The sequence below is a fragment of the Symphodus melops genome (genome assembly GCF_947650265.1).
Source record: "Symphodus melops genome assembly, chromosome: 13".
NCBI lineage: Eukaryota > Metazoa > Chordata > Actinopteri > Labriformes > Labridae > Symphodus > Symphodus melops.
In genome coordinates this window covers 22,608,156-22,634,021 of record NC_136703.1, presented here as the reverse complement: position 1 = coordinate 22,634,021, position 25,866 = coordinate 22,608,156, and the positions used below count along the sequence as shown (strand labels likewise).

Below are 25,866 nucleotides of genomic sequence, written 5' to 3'. Positions count from 1 at the left end.
TCTCAGGTTGTGATGGAGAAAACACAACACCGTCGCTCTCCGTCTTCAGCCGATGTTGTTTCATAGTAGTTGGGACTCATTTCGTGTGACTTTGAGCCTGTTCGTATTTGTTGTTCGATCTACTAACAGACTCAAGTTTAAAGAGATGACATTGCTGCATGTTAAAGATACATCGTACACAATTGCCTCCGAAGTTATCTATCACTTGTACATTTAATATCTCTGCGCAGAGGAAAGCCCCCCCCCCCCCCACACACACACACGCTCTGAAACACAGCGCCCCCAGAGGAGAAATTAGTAACTGCAGTTTTACACTTGAAATGCCGGAACTACTGGGTAAATTATATCGTTTTATGTTGTGATTAGTGAAATATACAGATGACAACATATTATCATCTGAAAGCCACTGATAGCTCACATTGAATAGGTGTGTTTCTTAATTTAGCTTGTAAAATAATCAAATCTATTGGTCTTTGAGGTCAGACAACAAACTGCAAGGTAACACACACCAATTAAAAATAACAGTTTGAAGTTAAATAAATGAGTTTTAGAGGAACCTTAACATGGCTGTAGTAACTAAAATAGTAGTAAAATACACAATAATGTTTTTTTCCAAAAATCAGATGATCCCAGCTGAGGGAACACATGGAGTTACATTCTTACAGAAAACAGAAAAACACAATATTGGTATTTGTCATTGTTAATATTTTATAATTTGACTGTAAACCTAGTGGAAAATTCTGCTCTGCAGCTTTCCTGTGCAGAGCAGTAGTCAAGGATGTGATGAAAACCACATCTGAACTCTGAACTGAGAGGAAACTAAACCAACAGTTTGTTATTTGAATCTTATCCTCACAAACTCTCTCGCAAACACACTGTGCTGTGTTTAAATGCTGTATACAGTCCATGTCCTGGGGCATTATCTTCATGACCAATCAGAGAGATACAGGAAGCTGCGTTCAGCAACACTCCCCACATCTGACATAAACTGAAATGACTGAGAAATCATCCTCGGAAGAAATAGAGGAGGGAACGCAGAGGACCAGAAAAGAGTGAAAGCTGAAGAAGCTTACAGGAGCAAAAGGTAACTTACTGATCTCATTTCAGAATAAGTTAAATGATTTCTAAATAATGATGATATTTAAAATATTGTGGTGAAGTTATTGATCATATCTTGAGTCTTTTATGGTATTTTCATGTCAATGAAAGATTGTCTGCCCAGTTACTCTACATGTATCAACAAAGATTTTAAGGGCAGTTTTTGTGTCATATAAAATAATTGTGCATACACAAATGTTTGAAATGTTGAACTGCAACGTGGTATTTCTTTATCATTATCTGAATGAAACTTTCCATGTTAGTCTTTAATAAGTGATTTCCTATGCATGACCATGTGACAGCACAACATGCGGTAGAAGCGTGAAGACGATGCTGATGAACTGGAGGTGTTGTCGGCTAATTCTATCCATCTGTTTTAATGAACTTTTCTCCAGTTGTCTGCTTGTCGCTCTGCTTCAGTCCTCATCTGACTGTGGGGTCAAACATAAACATGTCTGTCACTGCTTACTAACCAGGGGACAGGAAGGAAAAAGTGTGTGTGCATGTGTGTGTGTGTGTGTGTGTGTGTGTGTGTGTGTGTGTGTGTGTGTGTGTGCACGCTCAATTAGACAGGCACAACAAAGACAGTTGGCAGAACACATTTCCCTGGGCGTATAGTGTGTTGCAGGAAATCCCACTCCCATTCCCGGAGGACCTAAATAGCAACAGACACAAAAATAAATATTGAAAGAGAGAGAGAGAAAGCAGGAGAGAGATCCAGTTGAGGAAAACATACGGGCATTAGCTACATTTATTAGTGTAGATTTTAGTATTGGATGTTTATTCACATATATTTTCCTTTTTATTAATGTTAGATCAGATATGATGTATATATTCAGTAGTGTATATTAACAGCGGTATTGATCCATTGTTTCTTGCAAACGAATCAATATGTCCCTCGATCGTTTCCTCAACCTTTCAATCTATAAAAGAAACTTTTCTGATTTGATGCAAGGTGCAGAGCATCTTTAGTTTCAGCAGAGGGCAGCACTTGTTTTAAAAATGCCAGACAGGCATATCAGCTGAGGCCTCCTGCTGTGCAAAACAAGGAGGGACCTGAGACCCATTTCACCAAAGAGTTCAAGGTGATCGTAACCTGGATTTATTGCCCTCTGTCAATTGTTGCCCTTTTGACTTTGGGCTCTGATCTTTGAAAAAGGTCATCAAACAATTCAGCAGTGTTAATGAGCTTTTGTTTCAATCCCCCGGGCCACAAACTTATTACCATCTGTGAATGTTTTTCCGGTTTGACTTTCTCAGAATTCCAAGATTATCCTCATCCAGTATAGATTGACCCCGGAGTTAGTTGTTTTTGCTCTCAGGGTGGCTGAAGCCTTGTAGATTTCATACAGAGCTAACATACATCCATCAAAACAGCTACCCTGTTTCTACAGTCACTTTTTGCAGATGCTATCATGCAGAAGGAAGCAATGTGCCCTTCCTTATCAGACAAAGCATTGAGTTTACATTCCCTCAGGAGGTCATGAGAAGCAGAACTGGATTCCTTCATCGTGAACATTCTTAATTTGGCATCTCTGAGTCCCTTTGAGGCATTTCGTAGAGACAGAGGAGCAAAGAAAACTCACCGGCGGCACTTGAAACAGGATTTTCTGTATGTTTTGCTTTGATACTGGTTTTCTATGGACAGCAGTGAGTGGAGCGTCCCCATGACTCCACAGAGGTCTAGACTTAGAGGTAAGAAGTGGCTGTTTTTTTTCTGACAGATTCTATTAGATACGCCACATAGTAGCTTCAAAGTACGAAGGGGAAATGTACCAGCTGTCATGGCGTTTGATAAAGGCAGAGTTGTAAATCAAAAGACAAGCTGTGGGCTTCAGTCATTCACTCACCACAGGCACTAATGGAGTAGGGCTTTAAGAAAGAGGCAGTGATGTCTGAAGCAGAGAAAACATTCTGGAGCAACAGGTGTAGGACTTTTATTATGATGCATTGAAAGAGCCATTTTTCACATTGCATGTCTGTGTCTCCTTGCTGAGTGAAAACACAAACATAAACCATGGGAAGAAGGACAGAATAGATGTTCTTATGTGTGTGGAAAGCCGAGTCGATCTGACTCAAGCGCTGAGTTCAGAACAGGAAGGGCAGCTCCGCTCAGGAACAATAGTTGGGCTTTAAACAAGCCTTACATAACATGTCCAGCCTGCAGGACACAGTTGACCGTGATCCAGTTTTAACTGGAGGTGAAAAGGAAGTTAACTAATGGGTCTCTTGTCCTTGTTTGACAGTCTGCAGATTTAAGACTCCTTGCTTTAACCGAAGGAAACACATGGAAATGAAAATATCCCTGCCTCTTGAATAAAGTTATCCTATCATGTTTGTCCATGTCTCACACAGATACTGTTCAAGACGTTCTCAGTATGGAAACTATGGTGAAATCCATGTTCTCTCCGCCAAGACGGCGCACGCCAGAGATGTGGGAAGTAAGTCGACTTATTCTACTCTACAACCCAAGCAAAATCAATGAGGACAACATTGAACCACAACCTCGGGTGGTTCTGATACTGAAAAGAGTATCTCAAATGCCAAGAATGCTGTGATGGTATTGGAGTCAGTATTGGAATCAGTATCGTCACTGGTAGCAGTAACGATACTCTAAAACAAAAAAATAGGTAAATGGAATAACGTTCAAACTAAAACTAAGGTTCTGATAATGACAGAGTATCTCGATGCCAAACATGCAGTATTGTGTTGGTTTTAGTTTTGGTTTCAGTGTTAGCGTCAGAATAAACACTGGCGTTTAATTGGTTTGATAACTCAGAAATTAGAACTCACAAGAGAACATTTACCCACAAATTAGGGTGGTTACGATAAGGATTAGGGTATCTCAAAAATGTCTAATAAGCATGATTGGCATTAGTTTTGATATCAATATAAATATCAGTAACAACACACACAAGGTTAATAAAATAACATTAACCACAAGCTAGGTTGGTTCTGACACCCATGGAGTGTCTCAAATGACAAACATTCAGAATTGATGTTGTTTTAGGTTTCGATATCAGTCTCAATATTTGTATCCAAACTGGTACGATTACTGCCAATGCCAACTCAGTCAATACAATAGTATTTACTCACTAACTCAAATGGTTCAGATAACGTCATTTGAAATGGCAAACATGCAATATTGGCTTTGGTTTCATTGTCAATATTACTATTAGTATCTGAATGGCATTCTATGCATTGATCTGATGCCCTGGTTCATTAAACTTGAAAAAACAAAAACATGAGACTTCTTTAGTGCTTCAAAACAATATGGCCTGGACAGAAAGTAGCACCGTGCTGCTCCTGGGATCGTTATGGCTGGACGTAACTGGATAATGTTTTAAAACAGTTTAGAAGTGCTGATTTCAGATCATCCATCAAGCTGATGCCAGAAAACAAAGTCTGTTGTTAGACATGTGTATGTTGGAGAAAAATGGCCGCAATTTGGCAATATGTTCACTGAAAAACTAGAAAACAAACAATGTAAAATGTGCATCATGCAAGGTTTAACTTTGGAGGAGGCTTAGTAGGTTAGGCCTACATTTAGACATGTTCCATTTAAAAAAAGATTGCACTTGAATCTGTTCTTATCATGGACATATGAGTTATTATAATCTGTATTTGGAAAGAAGAATGGTATAACATCTCCAACATGCACACCAGAAACAAAAGAGCTCAAGCTGATTCTCTTATTCACAGCTGAGCATCACACCTGCATGTATAATATACAGCAGTGTGAGTTTTATGAATCTATAAACCTGTAATGGGTGTGTAACAGTTTAACACTTGTCCAAAGGCCACACACCTGCTGCCAAACTGAGAAATGACAAAACTACCGATGAAAGACATTAAGTGCTCTTCTATAAACCTTAACTGCTTTCCAACGTAGAGTTTATCTGAGCGCCCACAGAGCGGGCAGAGTCAGACAGCTGGACAGCCTGATAAGTGTGTGTGTGTGTGTGTGTGTATGTGTGTGTGTGTCTCCTAAACATGAACAGTATAGTCGGGGACGCACTGTCAAAAAAAGCCCAACAACAACAACATACCATACATTGCCTGCATGGAACGTCAGCCTCCTTAACCAACCTTGACCCAGTATGTGAACATAAACAGAGTCAGGTGATCAACTCTGTAGTTTACAATCTTCTGAGCCTGTTGAGAGTCTGAGTGGTTTATTAGTATCATAATAAATAATTTATTAGTATTATTTATTATGAATGACCTGATTTTTTAAAAATAAATTATGGAGAAGAGGAAAACTTATATCTGGAGAAAATTGAGAAACATAATATATGCAGCATATACATGCCAATATGTCAATATTTTAAGGGATTACAAATGATGTCTTCAATAGGTTGTTTAACACCAAAAATAATTCTTAGTGGTCATTTCAATAATGCTGTGAGTTATTGTTATAATTGCAATAAACAACAAATGTTTATAATTATTCATATTAGTAGTAGTAGTAGCTGTTGTTGTTTTGTGGAAATATATATCTATGTTTTTGTGTCTTTGTCGTATTTATTGTTTTTTGGTCAAATTTGAAGACACTAGTATAGGCTCCAGTTTTGACACCTCTAAACAGTGAAAGAGCCACGTCACATTTTCTGAAGTTAAAACGAACAACACGTTCACCATGTACCTGTCCTTACACACATGCGGTTCAATCATGTCAGTAAACCCATCAAACGCTGATAATGAGGCGGTGAAAGCTCCCTGGGAGGCCGTCAGTCTGGTGACTCCGGGTAGTTCCTGCCAAAAAGCCAAAGAAAAGCGCACACACGCAACTCAGCAGCGCTCCTGTGCTGCAGAATGGCTGAAGAGCATTACGCACACTCCTCAGTGAGAGGACTCGTCTGGAGAGGTGCAGAGTCTTAGTTTAGATGCAGGAGGCGAAGAACAGGAACCTGACTGGATTTTTTTTTTCTTTTGAGCTGACAAAATGCGGAGTCCTGAGCTGCTGACACTGTCGTCGTTGTACAGTAACAGGAGGTGTTTGTGGATCGATCCTCTCGTGCTGTGAAATAATGTCTGCAGGTAGATCTTGTGACCAGGAAAGTTGCTCGTCGGTTGTTTTGATCTGAGGCAAGATGCATCTGTTTCGGAGTCATTATTACCGAGTCTTCCCGGACCGATTCTCGGTGGAAACACCGAGCATCCGAGGCATCAGCTGGGTATGCTTTTTCTGCTATTTTCTTTAGAGAAGTATTCATGGAAAACACCAACGTATTTTTGTTCCAGTTAACTGAAGTGGCACAAAAAGATACTCAGAGGAGGTGATTAAAGATGTGGTTGTACTTCTTTTATTGATCAGTTGTAGAATTAACCAGATATTTTAAAGAGAAAATAAAAGGCTGCATTGTAAAAGTACACGTCCTTTTATTAAAATCATAATTGCACAAGTAGACGTGGTGTATTTTCACAATGAACTACAATATCATAGGTAGTCTAAATAAACTTTATGCTGAGTTACCCATTTTGGAATACGTTTTGTTGTTGGATTATAGTTTAATAAGTAATAAGTAATCTCTGTTTAAAGGTCCAAATCTGGAAGGCAATTTACCAAGGTTGTAAAGTAGCTCAAGTTTAATGAGTGATAAGTAGGACTCAGTATCCCAAATAACTGAAGCACTGAATGGCACAACATGACCATTCACAAGTAAAACAAAGTAACTCAATATTGTGGAGTACCACTGTACCCCTACAGATAGCCTACTGTGTTATATACCTCCAACAACTTTAAACGCCACCTTCAGCATATTTCACTCCATTACTACCACTCACTTGTATTGCGTGGGATCTGTATACAGCATTGTTCATATAGGGATGAAAATAACAAAATAACAACTCAGAGATGACATTTGCTTTCTGTGAATTCCATTAATTATTCTGACACCACTGCCAGAGGACACTGATGAATCTAAACCATAATCTGTTAAGTAAATTGGCTGATACTGAATGTCTGGTGCGTGGATGTTTAATAGCCCTGAAAGCTTTTTTTTGTGAGTGTAAACACCATCCACTATACAAGCAAATTAAATAGCTGCATTTTGTCCTGAGCGTTAAATGTGTGAAAGCAACAACAGATGCAGCTTTGTTACACTTGCTTCTTCTCCCCCTCTACTATGACACGGTTAAATCCCCCCAAAAGCATGCTGGCAGATATTACAAGAAAGCTTCAAGTGGATTTCGCTATTGTTTTAGCAGCTTGGGTGTGGGGACACAAGGAGGCAACAAGGCCCAAAGGTTTTTTTTCAATCAAACTCAGGTTATTAATAGTGTATTGTTTATCCTCACCACACACCCCCACTCAGTTTACAGAAGACTCTGTAGAAGAATGAGCAAGGGGTTCGGTTTCCAAGTCGCAGGAAGACACATAGCGGTGAGGACTCTAAGGTTCTAAATTTACTTGACTTTTAAGTATCAATAGGTCAAAGACGACTGTAAATCTCAACAATCTTGAACTTCCTGCTGTTGAAAGCCAAATATCAACGCCATATTTTACAGAAAGCTGCTCAAAAGGTTAGACTACAATAAACTGTAAATATAACTCACAATTATGTTTTGGCTATGGCGTCTTGGTTTGGCCTGAAAACCTTAGAGTCGAACACTCGTCTAACGTAACATGTTCAACATATTCTCAAATGTCACCTGTAGTTAAACTTGTCGTCTCTGCTGCTGGTGAGTTTTTATTTATTCAGGTTATCTCACATTATAAATCACACAAGAGCTTTTCCAAAAATACTTCCTTTTTTAATTGGTCAATCACAATATCTACACAAAAGTGTCATTTTTAAGCTGACAGCACCTCATAAAATCAGCACTTACCTGGCATTGTCTGTGTATTTGGGTGCATTATTTGTTGTATATTGATGGAAAAGCTAAGCCTCAATTCTCCATTTTACAGAGGCTATATATTTCTCTGACATCCTTCTCCAGGAGGGAAGCTCAGATGTTGTAATGACGTCAAACTGCTGTTTCCCAGGCTAACAAATTATGTATTGGAGAAAATCTGACAACCAGTTATTATTTTACAGCATCTGGATTACTGCAACTTTGCAACTGCATAGTCAGTTTTTTTTTTTTTACTGAAAATAGTTATGTTTCCCAAAAGGAAAGTTGTTAAATCCTTGCTAAGAAACAATCATTTTAGGGAGCCTAGCTAGTGTTTCTCTGCTTTGGTCAAATTTAATCAGTAGCTGCTTTCAGGGTAGAAAACCAGTATTTTTGTAAAAATGAGGTTTAGTGAAGCAACATCTATAAGCGTTGAACAACTTCCCAGTGACATTACTATTAGATAGTGTACACAGTACGGAAGATGACAGTTGTTAAATGGAAAGCTAGCTTACTAACATTTCTTTATAAGTTAACTGTAGCGGGAAGAGGTAGACTTATTGTGCTAGTTGGTTATAAACCCCTTCCATACATTTTAAGTTAACTACAGCTAAAATCAGCATCAGTTATTTTAGCAATCATAATTTGAGCTAAAGTGATATTGGATGGAAACGGATTGGTTTAAAGCCTACTTGTACGTTAGCACATTAGAAAACTGTTAGCCTCCTAGCTCCCAGTATCCTTTGATCGTTTTAATGTAAAAGTGTAAGTTACAATGTATAATAATTTTGGCTGACTAATTTTAAGTAATCCTTGAACTTAGCAAGGAATCCAATTTTGAGCAATGTTTTTGTAAAGTTTAGGGTACTACAATATCTAGCGAAACCACTTCCTAGATTACATAATTGTTTGTTTTGTTGACAGCAAACCAGGAATATAAACTTTTAAAACCTCATCTTATCTTATCTTAGGTTATCTTAAGAAAATGGCTGCCATGTGAAAATCTTGAATAAAAAGGGTTATTTCATAGATGTGCTTACATCTTTGTTTTGATATCCACCAAAGCTGAGTTTTCCTTTTTCCCTGAAATAGATCCAGTATCTGTGTTCATTGAGCTGCGATATGAGAACGATTAAACTGGAACTGAGGCATCTGCTAATTCCTTCTCTGAGGGCACGCATGCAGATACCTCTATCAGGGACAAAACTGAGCTCATTTTTGTTGACATCATTAGGATATGCCAGGGCTTCATTTCCCTGGTCATGTTTCCTGCAACGTGGAGACAAAGCAGACCGAAATAATTTGTTTTAAAAAGATTCAGAAAGGAGCCTGTGCGTGTTCAAAAAGCTGCTTTAAAAGGATTCAACATTTTTGGTTTACACATGGGGAACTTGTCATTTTGGTTGGGTCATAACTGCAAGAAACTGTTTTATATCTGGATTTATAGAGTCATATTCAGTTGAAAATACTTTAAGATGAACCAAATTACAGGGTGTTATACTGCATCATGTTTGTCTTTCTCTTAAACCGCTGTAACAGACTTGCAGTAGGAACCAATAATGTTTTTATGAGTAAATGAAAACAATTGGCAATGTGCCATTCAGGCTGCAGAGCAGACAGAACATGCCACGACATCTTTCTGCTAAAAGCCTGAAGACTTTTGACAGATGTTTATCAGCGATGTGATGAGTTGATTGCAGTTTCTGGATCAATGTAGGCATACACAGTATTTTTAGGTATCGGCTATGCCATGTTATAACTTGGCATACTTTTTTTCCCCCGAGCTAACAGTTTTGGAAATATTTGAACTTATTAATTGCCTTCAGAAAGGACTTCATTCATCTCTGATCTCTTTAATTCCACTGAAAGCACTTGTCTTGGGAATACAGCCGGACAACAATAGCTGAGAGTGAGGGATCATAAAGACATAAAAACCTCATCCAGAAAGAGGAAATGCAGCCTGGACTGAAGCACAGACATGGGAATTTTGAACGATTGTACATGCGACACCAGGTTTAAGTTAAACACAGCTGATCTGAAACTTAAAGACGTTTTATATTACACTTATTTGTAAAGACTTCATCTTCAAAAGATTCAGATTTGCTTAAGTACTTTAATAAGAGAGGATAAAGGTGGTACCTTTCCACTTTAAAAAAAATTGCGTGGTCACAGACTGTTCTTTCCTTTGCTGAGGTCTGTGTACTCTTTCCTCCCACTCCATTACACACACTTCACACCCACCCACATCCCACTGGAGACAATGGTAACGCTGCACAGGTTGAGATAATGTATTTGTGTTGACCTCCATGCCAATGAAGGAAAGAAGAGATCTTTCTACGTGGACAGCCCAGCTTGGTTCTGTGTGTTTGTTTGGTTGGAGATTATCATCACATCCGGTCCAGCTTGTTCCAGAGGAATGTTGCTTTAAAGAAAGTTATCTGCTTTTATTTCAGAGGCTTAAGATATGCAGAAATGGTTCAATGGTGGTAACGTCTCTCTCTTTTCTGCTTCCCTTCTAGACGCCGCTGCAAGAAACCCTCGGTCCAAAGGACACAATGAAGCAGGTGTGTATGCCAGAGATGTGAGCTATGCTTTGGTACGTCTCCGCCCCACGGCCACAGGAGTACTTCAGTGTTCCCAGTGGTGTTTTCAAACTCCTGCTGAAGATATTAAGAGAGCCATTGTCAGAGGAGGAGCCAGATATCAGCAGTTTTTAACTTAAAGTTATGAAAAACGTGTTAATCAAACCCCTCGAATCCAAACTAACACTGACAATTTCAATTATCTGATATTTCCAAAAAAAAAAAAAAAGCAAAACATAATGACTGATCCTGCACTTGGAGTGTAATTGAATTCATTTTTTGATCTTTACACCCCCCCATGACAGTGTGTTGTGCCATCACCAGCTGGTGTACAGTCGCTACAGTTAGCAAGTAGCAGTTCTGGGTCTTTGTGTTTGAAGCAAATGGAAAACCCATATCCACAACAGCATTCTTACTACACAGTGTGTGTCAATGTATATACAAGTAAGAAAATAAAAAGTATTGGTACTAAGGGGCCTCGTACCAGAACATTGCACTACATACATACATTGCAGAGTTAACACATATCTTTCATGAAAATGAATCAAACCTGTCTTAAGAATGAATTTAAGGCATCTATTCCACTATTTACCTCGAGCGTGAGTGTTGTGGATGTTGATTGTCTCGCGGGTTCGTCCATGCTGAGCTGTAGGAATCAGCACGGCCTGGTTATGATCTCTTTCTGTCAGCAGGTTTGAGGTTTTTTATTTAATGCCTTAACCGTAGATGTAGGCCTCTCAGCTAACATGAAATGTTTATGCTAACTGCTCACTATGACATTCAAAAACTACTTTTTTTTATGCCACAAACAAGAATAAGGATCTGTTACACATCCTGTCCCAGGATCCATTGACCTCTGCACCGGGTAGCAACAGTTACAGTAGGCATAAACTGTCGCCTTGTTTGAACCGAAGTTGACATTTTGGACATACTTAGATATATAGTAGATATACTAACATTTAGGATCATGCACAAACTGAGATAGCTCCAACGTAGGCTTCTGTTATGACTCAAATCTTACACCTACTGTTCCTCCTAGTAGGTGTAAAGTTCTCCATACAATTAGGTTGGCATAGTGTGTACTTGGAAAGCTGGGAAAACTTGTAGGATGAGTAGAGGCAGACAGTTTTAGCGGCTATTTGGTGTCAGCAGTGTCTTCTCCAAAATGGACTAGTTTAAATGTAGGGTGCAGTGTGGGCTTCACACCATAACTTAAGACAGAACTGCTGCAACAGGCCACTGCTTTTTTTAAAGGTTAAATGTGAATAAATATGCAGAGTCAGATACCCACCTGCTCACATATTTGTCGGATAAATAAGCAATATTATAGAATGAGACCTTCACCATTGTCAACAAATATTTTTGATAAATTTGGGTTATAGAAAGTTTTTCTTTGGTCATTGTGTGAAGCTGTGTGATATCTATCTAGTCTTTTTTTTTTTTTAATGTATGACTTATATAACAGTCACATATAGTATCATGCAAATCTGTGTCTCAGCTCATTATTAGATAACTTGACACTGGTTGGCAAAGACGTTTTATGGTGATTCTTTAAACAGTCACCAGCCTCGTGGTTTTCAGCTGCTCTGACTTCTGCTATCATCCAGAGTTGCAGTGTTTGCATCCTCTCAAACTGCTGATCTTGGTCTTTTGTTGTTATAATATCCTGCATTACTACTCAAGCGAGTCTTAAAAAAAAAATACAAAAACACATTCCTCGCGAGACAAGCAGTCACAAGGAGTCTAAAGGGCACTTCAGGATTCAAAGTTAATTGACCCTCCCCACCCTCCTTTGCCTTACCTTATGAAACCCAGGCCCCTTACACTGCTTTATCTCAGCTTCTCCAACTGTGTGTTAAGGGGAGAACATTAAAAACACTGATAACAGGGTTTGACATGGAAAATGAATTCTGACTGAGTTCAGGGCGGAAGCATCTCACGACGCTAAAAAAAAAACTGGGCAGAGAAGATAGAGAGTAATGGTGTCTGCAGGAGGCAGGTGTTGTTAACCTCTTGGAGCTTTGTTTGGTTGCTTAGCAAGTGTTGGCTCCAGGTTCTTAAAGTCACTAAGAAGCATCATACATTCTGATCTCTGTGTACAAGATTGATTGTTTTTAATAACCGGTGTTATGGGAAACATGCACATTTCTTTTTCTTGAGACAAATGCACCCTGATTAGAATTTTCCAAATGCAATCACAAGCTTTATAGCTGCTGATCCTTGGGCACATTGCACGATTCATTTGTCATTGTTGTAACAAAAGTTTGACATGTTAATGACCTAATTTAGAAGGCTGGAAAAACATATTATGCTTATCAGTCAAGAGTTTCAGGATGGAAAAGTTCTTGTATTTTTCTCACGCAGAGAAAGGGGAGAAGTCAGGTATCTGTATTCCACAGAGCTGCACTGAGCTCCTCGTCAAACTTGCGCACAGTGCTCATCTGAAGCTGCTTCTCGCACAGCTCAGCCCACGAGGTCAGCGAGAGAGCAAGAAAGAGAGAAATGTCTCGCCTACAAAGGAGACAGAGAGGATCACTCTCTGGACTCATCATCATTCCACCCCACAATGACAAATGCATCATAACAAACCACCAACTGCACACTTTACACCAATTTGGAAACACCCCAAATAGCTTTACAACTGTAATGTTAAGAATCTGAGAGTGTTAGCAATTATAGCAATAAGTGTGTCAGCAAACTGCTTCTTCTTTATTAGCACCAGATTGTCTCACTAAAGACAACTTAAATGGCTGGAGTCAATCACAGCTGTCAATGGACCGAACAGGCCGGGTACACCTTGTGACCACCTTGTACACCAGTCAATCACAGGGCTGACATATAGAGAAAGACAACCAGCCACACTCACATCCACAACTACGCGCCGTGTAGAGTTACCAATTAAACTAATGAGCTTTTTCTTTGGACTGTGGGAGGAAGCCGGAGAGATCCCACGCATGCATTGCAAACTCCTGTCTGACGGGGCTCTGAATCAGGCGAGAAAACCATTTAAAGAATACAATTTAAATGTGCTAGTAATATAAAAATGCAGTACACCATTGATCCCCCAGAGGACATTTGATTGTAATAGTTGTCAATGGAATTAGACATTACGTAAGAACGGAAGAGGAAGACAAAAATGTGACAAAACTGCAAATAGTGATGAATGTCATTACATCCTTCTTCAAACCAAACAGCCTTTATGTTGGTGTAAGCATATGCTTTACTTATAGCAGACTGAACAGGTTGTTCAGCAGCTGTTGTGTAGCTGGCCTTATATTATGTTTGCAGTCATTTTTGATCAGTTAAAGCTAAAAACAGTATGTTTTAGTATACATTACGTCAGCAGTCTTAAAGCACTTGTTGTTCACTGTTACATAACGGCTCAAAAGCACAATAAAGTCCAATCATAAAATGTGTTATGACTGTCTGTTCAGACTTCACAGATGGCCCGTACCTCAGTGTCTGGTGAGAATTATAGTGTAGCTGTGTGTGTTGTACTTGGGGAAAGGTGTTTGCAGTGTAATTTGACTCACTGGGAACAATTGCCTTCTGAGATAGCATGATTAGCTGGCCTACATGCAGACAATAAACAAGAACAAGCACAGTGCACTGAAGAGATCAAAAAGTGAAGGAAAGGAAAATCGTTCCGTTCTCTGCAGGTTTCCATGCAATGACTTCAGTGAAATATTCTAACTTTTGACATTGTTTCATAAGGACTGGGTTAGGTAATGGGAAAATTGCCTTATCAGGAACATAAGTTTTGTTGACGTGCCTGAGAATGTGCCCATGGGAGTCCCGAGGGAAAATTGGGCCCCTGAGAGTACGAGTGACCTCCTGAGAACATAACTCAAGTGGGGCACAGCGGACGCTTTGGCCACATTTACTCTGTTGATGTCAGGTCTGGGAACAAGCTGAGGAGATGACAGGTCAACATTTGTACAGAACATTGGTACCCACAGTAATTAGTTAAGGTGGTTGTTTGTATTACAAGGTGCAGGCGTCTGTGAACTTGGATGGAACAAGCCCCAAGTCGAGGTGAAAGGGTAGATGTTGTGTTTGCGTCATCAAGACACGGGTGTAAGAGGGTCTGTGAAAGGTCAGAAGGCGTTTTAGTCTCCTGAATGAGATGGATGAAACTAGGTGAAGGCTCTCAAGGGTGAATGTTCTTGTTAAACATTAGCTCCCTCTTAAGCCTGCAAGGAAGAAAGTGATATTATGTCATGCAATAAATACATCCCAATAGGAGAAGGGCTGTTCTTCACCAAGCCAATCTTCTTGCTCTGCTTTTCTTCCTGAGCTATTATGCTTTCTTAGTTCCCATTTGCCACCTAAGACGTACACTTACTGTATCTGAAGGTTATTTCCATTAACAGACTCGACCTTGGAATGCAGATTCGAAGGTCAAGAAACATGACTTACGGGCGAAAGGTGTCCATTTGTAGTCCGGGTGTAATTTTCTATGTTGGAAATCAAGAAAGAGACGATGCACAATCTGCTTTAGCGTGAACCCTGCACACATTGGATCATCTGCTGACAATGATGCCTTTACTTCATTTCTACAAACAAGCACGTGCATCCAAGTGCACATCACATACGTAACATAGATGTTGTGTCTCAAACCCGACTTCACCCCTGCCTCTCAAGTTGCTAGTCCAACTGAAAACAAAGCCGAGAACATAAAGCAGGATTTTCTTTATTGCTAGCTGCTGGTTACGCGAGGATAGTTTAAACTTTATGGGTTCACAGATTGATCAGAGGGTCGCTAACGTCTTATGTATGTTTGCATGCTGAGTGTGCATATATACCACAGTCCTGTGTTTTGGTATTCTGGCAGTATTTGTGTGAATGGGTTTGTTGCACCTGTTCACTTTGGGATGACAAGGAAATTGTGATTGATTGTGCAGCCCCGTTTCCTTTACATCTGCTCTCCTCCTCATAAAGAGAAAACTTGATCAGTAACTGGTCTTTGTACAGTTCTGTGTGCATGTCAAGACCACCACCTTAGGCAAACAGCAGAGCCGCGAGGAAAACACAAAGAACAAACATGCAGCTGTCTGAGCCACTCGTGGAATCACGAGACAGGAGGAATGAGGGAGTTAGTCAGGAAGGAGCAGATTAAAACTTTTTTTTTATCTTTTAAAGAATAAATGTAATGCTGTTTTGGGGGTTTGATTTGTTTTAGAAGCAATAGCATAGCATGCTGCGTGAATTGTACAGCCGCATTGCAGGCACAAACAAAGCACATTAGAGTTCAATAAGCCAATTGTTTTTGCATGGTTGGCTTACAGGTTTTGCACCCCTGCAGTCAGCTTTTGTGGGTTGTGTGAATACGTGTCTAGAGGTTGAAGTTAGGGGAAAAGAGAGCTTCAAAGGAAACACACGACACTAAGGGTGGTCGGAAAGTGAAAGTGTGTAAGTTGTAGAGGCTGAGAACTAAGCGAGGTGGGAGAGAGTTTAACACAGCCATTTTTACACTTTCCCACCTCCCTACAAACCCCCCCCACACACACACACATACACCACATTACACTCCAACACCCACAGAAATCTCCACTCACGCTGTTGACGTACTTGCATGCGACATGATCTCAACACTGTTGGAAAATAGTCCTTTCTCCCTCTCTTTTCTCACTCACCACTTTTTTTTTTCTTGTTGGCTGCCAACACACGAGTTGGCCGTTTTAGTAAACACGACAGCCTGTGTTACAAGCCTCCTTTATTTATGCACGCAAACTGCTCTTCATATCCTCAATCTGAACAAAACTCACATTCATCTTTGGGTAGTGGAAATGCTTAATCTTCTTTCTTTTATGTTTCTGAAGTTTCTTTCAGATCGTGTCGTAAAAGCAGCGAGATCAGTGTACAGCGTCATGATCGAGAGGAACCCCAGTCTGATCCGAGACAGAAAATATCACCTGAAATCATACAGGTGCTCACACTGGTGGCAGGATTTCGTGACTGTCAAAATCGCAACATTGTCTACAGAAGCATGCAAAAAATCACATGTTACATTTCCTTCACAGACAGTGTTGCTCGGGGAAGGAGCTGGTCGACTGGCTGATGAAGCATAATGACAGCCTGCAATCAAGAAGCCAGGCTGTGGGAATGTGGCAGGTCCTGGTGGATGAAGGAATCCTTGTACATGGTAAGAACTAAAGAGCTGGGCGAGGCCTAGCATTTGACAGCGAGCGGCCCGGGTTCGATTCTAGCCTGTTGCTCCTTTGCCGCATGTTGTTGCCCAGTATCTGACTCTATCCACTCGTATCTCTAGAATAAAGGCATAAAAAGTAAAAATAAAAAAAAATGTCTAAGCTGAAAATAAAGGCCATGTTCACATAGTATCATATTTTATATTATTTCTATGAACTGTCAGTTTCTCATGCCTTGGTGTGATTGTACAACCCTGAGTAACAATTTAGCAATAACTCATATTCTTGTATTTTTTGATATATTCTGATAATGATGTCTGAAGAGTTTCATTGAAACTGTTAAGAAGCTTGAAAATTTGGTGTCTGGGCGGACGAGCAGATGTTTCACAATGTGTCCTCACTCAGTCAAGTGCTCACTAACTCCCAGCTTCTGCCGTCTCGATTGGACACAGCCGACCCCGTAAGAGACCACTCCAATCAGGATATAAAAGCTCCATCATCACATGAAGGGGATCACTCACAATACAGATGCACTTATTTCTATGTATTTGTAAAAGGAAATTTAAGACCGTTGAATTCCACTGAAGAGAAAAATGTGTTCAATTATTCCCCATTTTTAAAGGTAATCACTGCATTTTAGATTCATTTTCATGCAATCACTCTCGAGTCTCGACGGGTCTGTCCTCTTTGAGTGTCATTCATTTGGTTCCTCTGCTTCTTTTTGCCTCGCTCAAGTGAAAAACGAGGTGAACTTCCACGACAAGGACACCCAGTTCTACCGCTTCCAGGACTCTGAGTGCGGCCTGAACCAAATAAAAGATGAGAAGGACTCGGAGGAGGATCTGCAGGAGAGTCTGTCGCTGCTTTCCCAGCTCGGTCCTGACGCTCTGCTCACCATGATTCTACGCAAAAAGTTAGTTATGTCAGACCTCTTTAAAACATGAGTAGGTGGTCACGTGTCGTCTTACCAAATGTTGTCCTCTCTGTCTGTGCAGTCCCAGTCAGAGGAGCGCTGAAGACCTCGAGGTTATCTATGAGGAGCTTCTCCATGTCAAAGCTGCAGCTCATCTCTCCACATCTGTACGTCTCTATTACAGGATGCTCTTAACATCTGTTCCCTCATGATTAAAGTCACTAATTGTAGAGGGTTTTTTTTGAGTATTTGTTGTATTCTTTAAATTATTTTAAATGTGGAGGCCTTTTGGGTGTCGAAAGTGAGACAAGCACTTTGATTTAATTTTACACGAGCTACATTTAAATGTATTTTATAGGCCAGTTTTCGTTGTAGTAGCTGTGTATTTCCAGAACATCAACCAGATAATGCATGCTGTTTCCTCTGATTGTCAGACTACTATTACTCTGCAGCTCAGTGTGACTGTTGCCTTGTTGTGTTGTAGGTGCGTAAGGAGCTGGCAGCGGTGCTGGTCTTTGAATCACACGCCAAGGCCGGAACAGTCCGTGAGTGTGACAGCTCTGCTGACGCTTTAGCTCTGCTGGTGGAGAGCCTTGCTTACACACACAGATTTATGGCGTAGTAAAACCACACTGCAGTACACTGCTTCTCTGGTGTGCACAAACATCCTGTCAGTGTCTTCTTTGCACATCAGGCCAATCAGGCCACATGAGGAATATTCAAGCTTGCTCGTGTCATGATCTATTCATTCTAACAGTGGCGGTGATCATGTGTCCTTATTTTCTCCTCTCATCATCTCTCACTCAGACCATCTGGTCTTGAATATGAAATTACTACATACATAATGAAGCCGGTGTGCAGTAAACGTGATCTCCATCCAACTATGATTGTTTACACAGTGTTGCGTGTGAAAGACAGATGTTGGTGGTGACCTTCTTTTTTTTTTTTCTTTTTTTTTACGCTCTAGTGTTCAGTCAGGGGGACAAAGGGACGTCTTGGTACATCATCTGGAAAGGATCTGTAAATGTGATCACACATGGGAAGGTACATTTATTAGCTGCAATAAAAACAGAATCATGTGACCGCCTTGTTTTCCAGCGTGATGATGAAAGCGTTGTGCATGCAGGGTCTGGTGACGACGCTGCACGAAGGCGAGGAATTTGGGCAGCTGGCTTTGCTGAACGACGCACCTCGCTCTGCGACCATCATCCTGAGAGAAGACAACTGCCACTTCCTGCGCGTTGATAAACAGGACTTCATACGCATCCTTAAGGTGTGTTTGTGTAGCTACTTAATGCACGTGCAGTGTTAACATGCATTCGGGCCACGTGCGACTGTATAAACACCACAGGCATGTTTGTCTTTATGGACGGCAAATTCAGGTCTGCAAATATGCATCATACTGCGTTTGTCATACATACAGTATGTGTGTGTGTGTGTGTGTGTGTTTGTGTGTGTGTGTGTGTGTGTGTGTGTGTGTGTGTGTGTGTGTGTGCTGTTCTATAGGATGTGGAAGCAAATACAGTGCGACTAGAAGAGCATGGGAAAACCGTGCTGGTGTTGGAGATGAGCACAGTCCGGACCGAACAGGGAGGAGCCGGAAACAACTGCAAGTGAGGACATGAATGACGCACTTGTCTCCGAGACGTTCTAACCGTTACATCACATGACAGTTCACGATCATTAAGAGGCTTATCCAGGGTGGGGCAGATAATTGATTTTGCAAATAAGTCACAAGTGTTGTTCATTTTAATATAGTAATAGACACGTGTGCAGATACTTTTGTTAAACGTGGTTAAGATGTCAATACTGTTATGATGTCGTAACATGTTAATTACTAGATACCTCTCAATATGTGTTTATTCTTACTGTTGCTAGGAACTCCTAGTTATTTTTTCCTTCTTATTAGCTATTGTTAGTATGCAAATAGACTAAGCTAGAATGGGTTAGCAGATAGCTACCAACATGAGGAAGGGAAAGACAAAATACATCAAAAACTCTTGATGTGTATGAACAGACAAATACACAGGAATCAGAGAATCACAAGGATACATCGCATGCAGAGAAATGATAATGAAAGCAAAATCAAACTACATTACCCAGAACTACAGTGTTTGCATGAACTCACACCTCCGGCCTGTCCCGCTGTGTGCAGGTACACAGTTATGTCAGGAACACCTGAGAAAATCCTGGAACACTTGCTGGAAACGATGAAGCTGGACTCCAATGGAAATGACGCCATAGGTAGGATCCTATTTTCACTTACTGATTCCAGATGATCACACATAGCTTGTCAGGTTATCCTCATTATTTTAATGTTTCTCTTCTTTCAGATCCCTGTGTGAGCGACTTTCTGCTCACCCACAAAGTCTTCATGCCCTCCAGTCAGCTGTGTCCTGCACTACAACACCAATATCCTGTGACCAACAACAATCACACACAACCATGAATCTTAGTTTGTACTGTGTTTGTTATTGTCCTTAACCGCCATCGCACCTACCAGGCAGAGCTCTCTGAGGGATCCGATCTGGAGAAGTCCTCTTACATACTCAACACAAAGCAGAAGGTAGTAAGGCTGATATGCCAGCTGGTGGCGCTGTATGGCCTTCTGCTGAAAGAAGACCCTTTTGCTTTTGATTTTCTGGAGGTGAGGCAGCAGGCTTGATTTGATTGCATTCAGTTGATTTCAGTGTTTTCTGTATTTATTGGAATATTCTTATGTTTTTAAGAGGAAATAATGTATTTATATTTATTTATACGGGTTCATTCATTACATTTCTACATTTGAATATTTGTGTGCTGGAACAGAGTTTGAAGAAGGAGGTAGCTGCTGATTTCCGTCTGTCCAACATGCTAAAAGAACAATTTAGGGACAGGAGGAGAACAAGACTGTAAGTCTGCTTTATTATCTTAGAACATCTGCAGTCCCTCCTGCGTTTCTCAGTCTATCATGAAATATAACTTCTCTTAATTTATGCATTTTTACAGATTAGAGAATGGATATCAGTCCCTAACCAAGGTGAACAGAATATTATCAGATATATTTATATGGAACAAAAAACAGGTTAAATGTCATGTTGTCAGTTTTTTTGAATGTCACTGACTTGCTGAGTCACTCTGATGCTATTGACAGATCCAGAAATTTGATTGGTTTTCACACTGTGAGGAGCCAGTGGGGAGGTTACAACCAATCAGAGGACAAGACAAAGGCGAGTGACTTAAACAACCCAATCAGTTGAATCAAAAAAAAAAACTGTATATCTTCGAAATGTAATCAGCTCGTTCTGATCCATATCACTTCACAGATTACCTCACATGAAGTTCCTGTTTACGAGCAATTCATACTGCCACACATCATTTTGCATGTCATCAATCATCGCGTCAGCACATGTTGACATTTCAGCATTTGTGTCCTGTCTGTACAGTTCTGTATGAGATCTTCAGGCCAGACAAAAAACCTCTCACCCTGATGCTCCCAGTCAACTCGTCTGTGCAGGAGGTGATGTCCGCCGTAGTGAAACCTGGAGGGGATCACATTCTGGTCAAAATGAACTCGACAGGAGGTGGGACTATGAAATTGATGACACTTATTGTTAAATAGAAGTAGTATTGAAACCCTTAGAGGTTACTCTGATCTTTATCACTTTAAAACAGGTAAAAAAAGATTTTACAGAAATACTTAAAATTAACTAGCTATCACAATATATGATTTGAAGCTACCTTGATTATGGATTGACTGAAGAATGTATAACTCACCTGGGGTAGAGTCAGCTCTGTGAGAACTTCAGACCCTTGTGGCCAAAAAGGAAATTGCAACAATTTCCATTAATGTCTTTTTTTCCTCCTCAAACTTTTTTAACCTGTTTTTACAAACCAAAAAAGGAAGAAAAATAATCATAGCAACATTGTATCATTTGATAAATGAATATCTAAAAAAAAACATTGAACTTCCCCAGTTTTTAAGTCATAAACACAGGAGCTCTTGTCTGTTAGGGCCCCAGCTAAATACATTGTTTTTCATTTAAAACTGCTGGCACTTGTCATAGTGTTATGATGAAGAGTTCAGAGCTGATAATTAATTTTGGTTTCCAATCTAGCCGGACTAATGTTCATTCATATTTCACTGTTATTTGTTGGTTCATTGCAGCTGAAATCAGTTTGTGTTCTGTTTAACGCACACAGACAGAGCTCAGTTAAAGCTGGACGCGACTGCGGTCTACACCGCCCTGGGACTCAACGAGAGACTCTTCATCTGCACGAGCAGCCAAGTGGAACATCTGGTGAGGCATCGCTGCATCTCGTACCCTTTCATTTTGTGAAATCGAATCGGAAATGTCATCACTTCAGACTTATTTTGTATTAGTTTATTATAAGTTATGTTGAGCTTAATGTGTGGATTTATTTAAAGCACTAGAGAAAGTTCCTTGAAGGAACAACCCAACAAAACTACGCCTCTCTCTTGATCTAATAGATTCCCCTGGAGGAGCAGCAGGGACCAGAGCAGGGGACAACCGACATCCTGGAACAGATGGGCTCTAAAGACATCGCCAATGAGCTCACTAATCATGACTGGGAACTTTTTAATGCTGTGCACGAGGTAACTAAGCAGAAATTACATCAATCTATGGCATTAAAACTTTTTGCACTATGTTTTCTCCCCGGTCTATGGAAACCTTGGCATAACATGTTGAGTGACCCCACCTTTCCCACGCCCAAAAAAAGCCAGCATCAGTCAAATCTAGATTTGAAGCAGCAGTTTAATTTTCCCCGGACGTGAGTTAATGGCCAAAATAATAAAAATCAAATGAGTTGTCTTACCAGACCTCCTCATCACAAACGGGAGAAAACAACTGCACAAACAAAAAGGGCTCGTCACTGATACATGGCTCAATATTATCACTGTTTTACAATGAATGCGTTTACAAAATTACCGACACGCTAACTGTCAATACGTCTCTCAGAAACTAACACAATCTAAAATATCAGAGCAACAGAGTTTGCACACTAATGCTGGTTTTGTTGGAAGTGAGAGGTGAAGGGGGCGAGCAGACTGCAGCAGCTGAGATTTAAGAGCCGTGATGTCGGGCTTGATCCAATCAGAAAAAATTCCAGTTGCACTGATCAATGAGAGGGAGTATCTGTACCTGATTGACAGAAACCCTCGTAGAAACACATGCTGCAGGGCAGGAGACAGAGCTGCAGAGCAGCTAGTCTGTCAGGTAAGTGAGGTGATCGGTAATCTGACTTTCTGATAGCCATCAGATCATCTGTTCTCTACAACACTTCCTGCATGCTTCACATGTTTCTGAAACATTCATTTAGTCACCTGACCTTTCTCTCTTTGATTTGCAGTTGTTGTTTACTGTGTACTTCATGTGAGCATTGTAACTCGATGTTCCTGTCTCCATAGGTGGAGCTGATCTATTACGTATTTGGACGCCACAAATTCCCGGGTGCCATCACAGCTAACCTGGAGCGGTTTGTGCGTCGCTTCAATGAGGTGCAGTACTGGGTTGTGACCGAGCTGTGCCTCTGTGAAGACCTGGTGAAACGAGCTGTTCTGCTCAAGAAGTTCATAAAGGTGGCAGCAGTGTAAGAGATAGTTTGATACAGTTACAGCAATGCTTTCATGTGATATAGGTCTACTGTATAGGATTCCTCTGGAAACACCATTGGGTTGATAGTTGGGATTTTAAGTGCCATATCTGAAAACGAATGGATGGATAACTATGAAATGATACAAACAATCATTATAAAAACATGTGGTCACTTTAGATATCTTTTGACTGTTCATGTGGCTTTGTGTAGCTAATGTATCCATGAGCAAATACCTTAAAATGTACTTAAACCATTCCTATCAGGCTGCGTTGTGCTTAGTGCGTGGATTCTTGCGATGTCTTAATAGTTTTTCATGTCGACATTAGTTTATGACAAAATACTGTCAAACAAACATTTAACAAAGTTTAACTTTGTTTTTAATTTGTGTCAACATGCTCAGGTTTAACCTTCATGATAACCAGAATGTATGTTTCAAACACTGCAAAAATGTATGGGAGTCGTCCTCGAGTCCAAAAAAGTTTAAGAAAAATTCTATACAATGTTTACTAAGTTGACTTTGAAGCATTTAGCGTAAATATACAAAAAAAGGAAATGCTGGTGCCATATACAATTTCCTAGTCCTTTTAACATTTAATTTTTGATGTATATTTAATTAAGTTTCCGCTCCAATATTTTCTCTGAGTAACATAATATAGATGTCTTCGTAGCGCGCATTGATTCTCGGCCTTGTGACCTAAAGCTTAAAGACATACTATGTCAGAAAGAAAGAAGAAACCACGTCTCAACTCAGGAAATGACGTGTGGAAGCAGAGTTAATCTGTTTCTTGTCACTTTGACCATGTTAGCTTAGCATGCTGACGTGAGAATGTAGCTCAAAGTACAGCGTCACAGAGATGCTAACTTTGCTACATGTGCCTCTTCATGAACATCACTGTCAGCCTTTAACTTACAGTATATAACCATGTGTCCTCTCCATCACAGATTAAAGGAGCAGAAGAATCTGAACTCGTTCCTTGCTGTGATGTTCGCTTTGAGCAACAGTTCAGTGCAGAGGCTCTACAAGACCTGGGAGGTGAGGACGCCCTGAATGCAGCAGTCAAGATTATATTAAATGTCATCTCAACGTCTACTGAACAAACGATTCTGGTAATGTCTCATGCAACAATATGCTTGTTATTGTCTGTCACAGAGAATACCCAGCAAGACAAAAAGGATTTACTGTGCGTATGAGAGGCTGATGGTGAGATACGTTGTTTGCTTTCATTCCAGAGAATGAACTTAACAACATACATGACAATATTTCCTTATAATTATAGAAATGTAGTGTTACAGTGGTGCTCTCGTTACTGTTAGGACCCCTCACGGAACCACAGGGCCTACAGACTGGCTGTGGCTAAACTCAGTCCTCCATACATCCCCTTCATGCCTCTGCTGCTCAAAGGTAACACATCTTAGCATTTTAGCGTCTTCAGTATACATAAAACAACTATTCACAACAAGTTTCATTTTCCTGTCTATTCTCAGATATGACATTTATCAACGAGGGAAATCCAAACTATGTCGACAAACTGGTCAATTTTGAGAAAATGGTGAGAAAGAAAAGTGTTGAGTATCATTGTTCAGCTCAGTTATTCATCTCAGTATCGGATTGACTTTAAATATTGTTTGTCCTCCTTTTAGCGCATGATTGCCAAGACAGTGAAGAGTGTACAAGTATGCAGAAGCCAGCCTTATGGTAAGGGATTCAGTTGATTGTGAGACATCGGCAGTGTTATCTGGTGGCTTGGTTTTGGCTCAGACTGATGCATGCAGGATATATACGGTACATAATCTTCTGTTTCTCGTCTGCAGTGGCATCATCTCCACAGAGGTTCCTGGCAGATCGGATGTTTCCGGAAGTGCCTGCAGCTCGATTATCTACCTGTAAGTAACATCTATGATATCATTAACTGTACATTAGCAAGTTGTAAAGGCGTTTTTCCAATCTTGGAAAAAGTCATTTTCAAGTTAAACATTTCTTGAATGGTTTCTTCTTCTTATCCAGACTCAGACATCACCCTCCCTCTGCGTAGTCCGAGCAACATCAAACACTACATCTCTAACCTGAAGGTGATCGACAACCAGCGCAAGCTAACGCAGCTGTCAAGAACATTAGAGTGAAAGGACGTCTCGCCTGCTGATGTGCAGAGGCTGTAAAACTGTAGCACAAACCTGAACCACAGAACTGATTCTAGTTGGATGAAGAAAAACTTCAACACTGGACGGACCCAAGCTTGGACACAGATGGATGAACGTCCAGCAGGAAACTGTTTTGAGAATGTGCAGTGTGCACAGTAATGACCTCTGAGGGTGTTTTATTCATTGGACTTACCCCAGAGATGGTCATTTTGACAACCTGTACAGCTGAACAAAGTGTCAATATTGTGTCAAAAATCATTGATGTAACATTTTCATACAGCTATCTGAAAAAAAGGACTTTGGTGGTTCTGCATAAAAGGGCCATAGGAACACATATCAGCTATATTTGCCATAACAAACCACTTAAGGTCATTTTTGTGCACTAGTGTTTACATATTAAAACTAATATATTGTATAAGACCTTTAATTGGCAGCATTGCCATGAACTGACATGCATATATTTCATACAATGTTGTTTTCTAAATAAATTATTTTCTCAGTTATGTTTTTTTTTTACCCTTTCATTTCATGCACAAAAATAAATATTAGG

General features: G+C 40.2%; 1 protein-coding gene across 3 annotated transcripts; it reads left to right on the top strand.

Annotated features, from left to right (window-relative positions):
- The first annotated feature begins 118 nt into the window (after positions 1-118).
- On the top strand, positions 119-25,819 carry rapgef3 (Rap guanine nucleotide exchange factor (GEF) 3). Of its 3 annotated transcripts, XM_079359709.1 has the most exons (29): positions 119-336; positions 904-1,084; positions 3,454-3,539; positions 10,455-10,499; positions 16,340-16,446; positions 16,541-16,662; positions 17,402-17,579; positions 17,662-17,746; positions 18,064-18,124; positions 18,547-18,623; positions 18,706-18,852; positions 19,086-19,192; positions 19,735-19,823; positions 19,913-19,998; positions 20,083-20,226; positions 20,388-20,470; positions 20,568-20,598; positions 20,713-20,788; positions 21,005-21,142; positions 21,762-21,859; positions 22,051-22,176; positions 22,990-23,171; positions 24,120-24,210; positions 24,328-24,378; positions 24,492-24,579; positions 24,663-24,727; positions 24,819-24,873; positions 24,990-25,061; positions 25,183-25,819. In XM_079359709.1, the coding sequence occupies exons 3-29, from the start codon at positions 3,477-3,479 to the stop codon at positions 25,296-25,298; spliced, it is 2,583 nt and encodes an 860-aa protein (XP_079215835.1). In that variant the 5' UTR covers positions 119-336; positions 904-1,084; positions 3,454-3,476; the 3' UTR covers positions 25,299-25,819. The 3 variants fall into 3 exon arrangements, with proteins under 3 accessions (XP_079215835.1, XP_079215833.1, XP_079215834.1); XM_079359707.1 differs by lacking the exons at positions 119-336; positions 904-1,084 and adding an exon at positions 2,694-2,793; XM_079359708.1 differs by lacking the exons at positions 119-336; positions 904-1,084; positions 3,454-3,539 and adding an exon at positions 5,876-6,275.
- Positions 25,820-25,866: the final 47 nt, after the last annotated feature.

Bases quoted from the DNA above. Each gene is read 5' to 3' on its own strand.
- rapgef3 (XM_079359707.1), top strand. From the start codon at position 2,739: ATGGACAGCAGTGAGTGGAGCGTCCCCATGACTCCACAGAGGTCTAGA. The intron at 19,824-19,912 runs GTAGGATCCTAT...CTCTTCTTTCAG, and splicing joins CAATGGAAATGACGCCATAG to ATCCCTGTGTGAGCGACTTT. The intron at 24,728-24,818 runs GTGAGAAAGAAA...TCCTCCTTTTAG, and splicing joins TGGTCAATTTTGAGAAAATG to CGCATGATTGCCAAGACAGT.